The sequence below is a fragment of the Octopus sinensis genome, linkage group LG11 (genome assembly GCF_006345805.1).
Source record: "Octopus sinensis linkage group LG11, ASM634580v1, whole genome shotgun sequence".
In the NCBI taxonomy this organism is placed as follows: Eukaryota; Metazoa; Mollusca; class Cephalopoda; order Octopoda; family Octopodidae; genus Octopus; species Octopus sinensis.
The window spans coordinates 37,565,243-37,573,406 of NC_043007.1; the positions used below are offsets into that span (position 1 = coordinate 37,565,243).

Genomic DNA, 8,164 nt, shown 5'->3' on the forward strand with positions numbered 1-8,164 from the left:
CCACCCTATATTGATTAATTATGAATTTTCTGGTAATTCCGTAATGGATCGGCGGCTTATATTTATTTGCTGCCGATAAATTTGGCGCGAGTGCGATGATTTGAAAATTTTAGGTCCAGATATTGCGACCAGGCAGGGACAGAAATGCCTCGTGAAAATATCTGTTCCGATCTGGCTATTCTTGCTGACGATTCTAAGGGCCTATGAAGATTGGCTTGATTAATTTAATCAGGTTAGTTTACCATTAAACAGTAGATGAAACGGTGCATCGTATAAGAAATTACAGGGTAAATGTTTTTTAATTTTCTCCTGGTTTATGGAATTAATGTTATTTTGCGGTTGAAGTTGGCTGTTATTTCTAGTGGGTGTGAATGACCTATTATGCCATTCCTTGATTGTGATGATGTTGAACTTAAAAATGGTCTATGACTATTTAATTTTTTCCCACTAGGCCGCTGGTGGCAAAAAAATTCTACAAAATTTTTGCCACCCTATTATTGATATTAGAATTTCTGGTTAATTCCGTAATGGAATCGGCGGCTTATTTATTTGCTGCCGATAAATTTGGCACGAGTGCGATGATTTGAAAATTTTAGGTCAGATATTGCCGAGGCAGGGACAGAAATGCCTCGTGAAAATATCTGTTCCGATCTGGCTATTTTACTGACGATTCTAAGGGCCTATGGAAGATTGGCTTGATTTAATTTAATCAGGTTATTTACCATTAAACAGTAGATGAAACGGTGCACGTATAAGAAATTACAGGGTAAATGTTTTTTAATTTTTCCTGGTTTACGGAATTAATGTTATTTTGCGGTTGAAGCTTTGGCTGTTATTTCTAGTGGGGAATGACCTATTATGGCCGTTCCTTGATTGTGATGTTGAACTAAAAAAATGGTCTATGACTATTTAATTTTTTCCCACTCGGCCGCTGGTGGCAAAAAAATTCTACAAAATTTTTTGTCACCCTATATTGATTAATTATATAATTATATATATTATATAAATATATACAATATATATATACATATATATATATAAAAATATATAATATATATAAATATATGTATGTATATATATATAATATATATATATACATATATATTTTCATCCAGCTCAGAGCTGCGGCCATGCTGATGCACCGCCATTTTGTGCTACACTGCTATTACTAAGAGCCTCCTCTAATATGTGGCACTTGGTGAAGAATGGAGTTTGATATAGCTACCCTCATTTGCACCTCTTGCTGTGAGGTAGGTTCATCTGGGACTCTCGACAGGAAAAACCGCTACATCTTCTTTGTTCAACTTCCTCAGACTCATTGGGAGAATATTAAAAAGCTGTGTGCCCTTGAAACCCAGGCTGTTGCAGTAGCTGGTCCTGAAGCATGATGGCATTACTGGGATCTTTGGCACTATGCAGTGTCGTCCTGTTCTAGCATTGGTGTAGCTTACAATGCCAAAATTTGGCACAATTCCTTCCAGGATCTTCCAGACATATATTACTGCATACCTCTCCCGTCTTCTCTCCAGGGAGTAGAGTCTTAAATGTTTCAACCTTTCCCAGTAGCTGAGCTGTTGCAAAGAGACGATCTTCTTTGTGAATCTCTGGATTGCTTCAAGGTCTGCTGTCAATTTCACACTGGTGGGTGACCATAGCTGTGAGCAGTAATCCAGGCGGCTGAGGACGAATGTCCGCCAGAGGACCATCATGGTTTCCTTATCCCTGGTTCTGAATGTTCTTAGGATCCAGCCAGCCAGTCTGCACTTTGTCGCCATCCTGGTAATGTGCACTTGGAACGAGGTATTATCACTCATGTCGATACCCAGGTGCCTCACAGACTTAGGCTCTGGAACTGAAACTCCCTGTGTGTGTGTATATCATCATCATCATATATATATATTTATATATATATAGAAATATATATAAAAATATAATATATATATATGTATCTATATATATATACATATATATATATATATATATATAGAAATATATAAAAATATAATATATATATATATACAACCTGACAACCACACCAGACTCTGAGGGTGGAGTCTTCGACTTGGCCTGAGCATGGACTCAAACTCAAATGAAATGAAATGAAATATATATAAATATATAATATATATATATATATATATACAGAAATATATATATAGAAATATATATATGGAAATATATAATATATATCTAGAGAGAGAGAAATATATATATATATAGTGATGTATATTTGCCATTTGAATATGGCTAACCCCTAAGGGGGATGCTACTGTAGTTTGTAGCCCCAGGAAGACACCTCCTCCAGCTGGCTATAGACACACTTTCTGTGCGCCCTATAAGTATTTGTGAAGGGAAGTCATATCTTGAAACTCGAGTCCGTGTGTATCAAAAGTTGAAGAGGGGAAGGATGACTTCCCTTCGCAAATACTGATAGGGCACAGAAAGTGTGTCTATAGCCAGCTGGAGGAGGTGTCTTCCTGGGGCTACAAACTACAGTAGCATCCACCCTTAGGGGTTAGCAATATTCAAATGGCAAATATACGTCACGATGTGTTGCTGCTGCTGTTTATAACTCGCTCTGAGATTTATCATTATATATATATAATATATATATATATAGATATATTATATATATATATATATATATATATATATATATATATATATAGGGAGGAGGAGAGCGAGAGGAATATATATAATATATATATATATGTTTTTTTATATATATAAATATATATAATATATATGTATATATAAATATATATATTACAGATGAATGAATTCCGTACTAATTTGGCCGAGCGTGATGTTACATCAGTGAGAATAATGATGGGAAACAACTTTCGACCCCTTCAGCATCTAAATGATAGAATTATCTACCGCAGCTGTGATCCACTTAAGAGTGACATGACTTCATTGTCCTGGTCTGCAGTACTACTGATGCTTTGTCAAGTGGGTATCTTTATGAATAATAGTTGCTTTTGGTATCTTGTGCCACACAAATATCGCCCAACAGAGTGCTAACCTAAGTGCTGTTCTTTAATGACTCAATTGCTGTGTTGCTTCTTTAGCGACTTTGTCATCTTTGTCAGCAACCAAAATAAAACTCAGCATTGAGCAACTAAACAAGGAAATAACAAAAGATAAATATACCACAAAAAGGCAGTGAAATAGTAAACATATCCAACACAAGCTGCAAATTTAACATTCACATTATATGGAGTATTCTACATCATCATCAACAGCAATAACAGCCACACTAACAATCTCAAAGACTACATCTCCCAAAAAATGAGAAGATAAGCACCTTCTACCTAGACCTTTATTTTAAACCCTTCCTCCTGTCAGACACTTAAAAGAAGCAATAGGGATATGCAAATAGTCAAAAAGGCTTCGGGGTCAGACAAAACTACAAACATACATCATAAACACTGTGTGCTGCACACACTAACATATACAGCTAACTGTATCAGCATCGGTAAATTCCAAGGTTCTGGAGCTGAGGGAAATCACTTTCGAAGCTCAACAAAATTCAAAGTGAAGTAACATTATATAGGATCATCACTTTGCTATTACACACCCTCAAAAATTCCAGGAAGACTTATTCTTGGCATCACTAACCTATACATCTCCATTCCCCAACACAGAGTCTGGCCACTTTACACAACCACCACACTTCTCAAAAGCCTCATACAGAATCTATATAATGTCATAAAAGAAAAACTACCATTTGTACCATTCTATCCACCATTGATATCAGCAAAGTTTCAAATCTATTTCTTACTGCCCACTCATACAAAAGTGTGTGATGATGCTGATCTGGATCTATGGAAACCATATTTGTGGTTTAAGAGTTAACAAAGACTCAATTTAGTAAAGAAAATGGTTGTTTAGGACTGATTCCATCATTTTAATTTGTTGTGTTGCTGTACATGTTGTGGCACTCTAACTGAGTAACCGTAACACTAGTAGGTATGAGATGTAATCTGCAAATTCTCAGTTCCAAGGTTATATGATTAACATTTGACACGCTGAAAGTGAAGGTCTTCATGCATCAGTTGTTATTAGAGTAAAAGAGATGTGTGAGGTGGAACATGCTGTCTCATGTTTCCATAAGTTGGTTGAAGAACATCTCCATAGATATGGAAATATTGGAGTGTTTCGTGTACCAGTAGTGCATTAGTGTTAACGGTGGGTGATTGTCTGGTTGGAGTTTTCACACATGATAACATAAAATGTTGAGATGGTGGTGAGGAGAGTTCTGTAAGGATTTTGTTGTGTATACATGTGTGTATATGCATTTGTCTATGAGCATGTGTGTGTGTGGTGTGTGTGTGTGTGCATGCACGTGCATTCATATTTGAATGTGGGTCTTCACAACAGGCATTCAAAATATCTAGCAGTAATTCAATAAAACAAAGGTTGGTATAAGAAAGGGCATCCAGCCATAGAAGACTGCCTCAAGAAGTCTCATCTAACCTATGATAGTATTCAAAGAGCAAGTGTAAAGACAAAAGGAAACAAATGCCTTATATCTACAATTTCTGACTGCAGTCAATAGCCTGGAAATGGAGATGGGATCCATGAGAATGGATTGACTTTAAATTACTGCAAAAAGATGAAGCCTTTAGTCACAAACAAATGACTTGATGAAGGTCAATGAAAGATTTTCAGCTTCACTTTCCAAAGAGAAATAGCTGAATGGACAGGGTATTACTGAATTATATGTTTAAATATTCTGTAAGATTTTTGATTATTTTTTCTGTTGCCACTGGCTCAGAAATTTATTTCTTATATCTTAATACTTCAGTTAATCTATTTGTTTGATATATGTACCAGATGATCCTGAAATCTTATCTGGCAGATGTCCAAAAGGCAAACATATTTCAAAGCTATAACACATAACTTTCATTTATTTTGTTTTATGAAATGTGTGTATGTTTATTTGTATATAGATATTTATATATGTATTTAAGCCAGTGTATTAATGGCACAAAATAATAATGTATATATATATAATAAAGCTTCTTAATAAACAATATACTTTGAGTTTTGGGTTGTTTTGTGTTTCTACTTACGACAAAGTGGTTTATAATTGGCTTTGGGGATAGCAAAGATCCTTCCACTTATAACTCTTTTATTCTTTTGTTCCAGTCATTTGACTGAAGCCATGCAGGAGCACCACCTTGAAGTGTTATATTTCTTTTAGTCTAATATTTATTTTATCAGTCTCTTGTACCAAACCACTAAGTTATGAAGATGTAAACACACCAACACCAGTTGTCAAGCAGTGATGAGGGTACAGACACAAAGACACACACACATAGATATATACATATGATGGGCTTCTTTCAGTTTCTGTCTACCAAATCCACTCACAAGGCTTTGATCGGTCCAAGGCAGTAGCAAACACTTACCCAAGGTGTTACACAGTGGGACTGAACCTAGAACCATGTGGTTAGGAAGTAAGCTTCTAAACATAGAGTACTTTTTTTAATTATAATTTATCCCTCAGATTTGTCAATGGACCAATGGCGAAACATATACTGATTGAGAACTACAGTCGTAAAATTAAACCAAAAGGAATTCTTGGGATAAACATATTCTCAGCAGCAGCACAGCCTTTCAATATTATTGTTTCAATCAAATGTGACACCAGATGTTTGACTACCAACATAATAAATGAGGAGCATACAGGTTTTAAAGATAAATTTGAGTCTATAAAGTGGCATACAATGTTAGTTAGTTAGTTAATTTTTTGGCTCAAAAAGCAAAAAGCAAGGCCATGTAGGGGGACATGGAGTTACGTACTGGGTGGTGTTCATGTAAAGAGTTCAGGCCACTTGTGGTCAAGGGAGACTTTGAACCGAGTGGTCGTTGGCATCTTCACTATCTCGTCCGGCAGCTTATTCCACGGATCCACAACCCGGACGGAGAAAGCCCCTCTCCTTCGATTGAGATGAAATCGTCGCAGATAGAGCTTTGCGGAGTGACACCGCAGCCGACTCTTTGGAGCAGGAGTGAAGAACAGCTTTTTCGAGGGGTTACACTTTCCGCCTACGATGTTGTGAGCAAGAATGAGATCACCGCGGCATTGTCGTTTTTCTAGAGAATAAAGGTCGAGCGCCTTCAGCCTTTCTTCATAAACAAATGCTTGAGACCAAGAACCATGCGGGTAGCCAGCTTCTGGACTCTTTCGAGATGCTGTATATCTTTGAGGAGATAAGGAGAAGAGGATTGAATCCCGTACTCCAATATGGGTCTCACCAGCGTGACATAGAGCGGTAGGAATATGGCTGCTGTGAGCATTCCAAATGACCATCGAATCAAAAACAGAACTCCATGTACTTTATTGGCAGCATGGATGCACTGGGCCGAAGGCGAAAAGGAAGAATCCACCAAGATACCCAGGTCGGTCCTCTCCAGCAGCAGACGACCCAGCTCGAAATCAAGTTGAGTTGCAGAAGAGCCAACAGGCAGATAACAGCACTTCGACACGTTCATGTAAATGAATATATGCAAGAACCTCACTGAGGTAGTTCATAAATGCTTTGGAAACTGAAAACTAAAACAGGGTCTAACAGATATATAGACAACTTAGCCACCATGCAGCTGTTGAACAATTTGTTCACTGATCAAATATTGGTTGGGTAAATATTATTAAAGTCAGAAAACAGCACAGCTCCCATGACTTTAGGAAACATTTTTCATGCTGAGAGTTGCTGAAGCATGGAACAAACTGCCAGCATCAGTTGTTAGTTGTCCGAGCACTGCATCCTTCAAAACTTCCATGCTTTCTGAGATTCGCCAACACTACACCTGATTTTCTCCCCTCCATACACACACAAGCATGTATCTGACACATACATTGTTTGCTTTCCAGATATTTGTACATTACTGCATATACTTTATATGCACTTTTTGACAAGTTGTGGTGCACCTGAGCACTGTATACAATAATTTCATGTAGAATAAAAAAAGTAAGAGTTTACCGGTTGCGCATTTGTTATGCTTATCAAAAGATATTTTGAGTGAAATAGAGTGAGATAGAGTGAGATAGAGTTCCTTTCTGATTGATTTTTTCCTCTTTTTCTCTTACAGATAAAAGAAAAAAATCAATCAGAAAGGAACTCTATCTCACTCAAAATATCTTTTGATAAGCATAACAAATGTGCAACCGGTAAACTCTTTTTTTTATTCTACACTGAAATCTGACATTGAACTTTTCCACAAAAAACTGTATATTACACGCTTTTACTAAATATCTTATTCTGAAACAGAACACTGTAAAAGACTCTTACTTTTTTTCTTATACACTGAAATCATTCACAAAAATGAACATTGTATTCTAACGCAATTTTTCTCTTTTTTTGTTTAAAAAAAGAACTTTCACCTAATTAAATACACTCTCCCTTACTTAAATTATTTTGTCAGCATTTTCTTCATTTCCTTTTTTATATATCACAACTCGTGTTCACATCTCCTTTTCTAAATATATATATATATATATATTATGTACGTATATATATATGTACGTATATATATATATATATATATATATATATAGATTAAATTAGAGATATAACCACTATTAGGCAAATCAAACAATGAAAGACATAAACCAAAACATAGAAATAAAATTAATCAATATAATATACAAAATATATAAAATATAAAATTCAAAATTTAAATTATTAAATTTAAACTTAAAATTTTAAATTATTAATTTATATTTATAAATTTATATGTATATATATATATATATATATTTTTTTTAATTTATTTTTTTATTTATTTAATTATTTTTTTATTTATTAAATATATATAACTATCAAAAAGTATTAAAAAGTTTAATATAAGTTAAAAAGTAAAACCACCACGATTGTTTCATGCCCATACCCTAATTCGAATAACAATAATTTAAATTCAATTAAAAATTCGAATTATGGTTATAATCAATCTTTAGGTGAATGATAATAGTTAAATAAATAATCAAATATATTTAAACAATATTTTTGAAATAAATAAATAAAATAATAATTTTATAATAATAATATATATACATATATATGTATATATATATATCAATATATATGTATAAATATATAAATATATTTATATATGTATATACATATATGTGTACATTTATATATATATATATTAC

General features: G+C 34.4%; 1 protein-coding gene across 1 annotated transcript in view; it reads left to right on the forward strand.

Annotated features, from left to right (window-relative positions):
* Nucleotides 1–4,796, forward strand: part of LOC115217594 (carbonic anhydrase 7-like) — a 48,208-nt gene extending 43,412 nt beyond the window's left edge. The window contains exon 8 of the mRNA XM_036507354.1: nucleotides 2,773–4,796. Within this exon, the coding sequence (XP_036363247.1) occupies nucleotides 2,773–3,024 (252 nt within the window). The 3' untranslated portion in view covers nucleotides 3,025–4,796. The remainder of the gene's footprint in view (nucleotides 1–2,772) is intronic.
* Nucleotides 4,797–8,164: the final 3,368 nt, after the last annotated feature.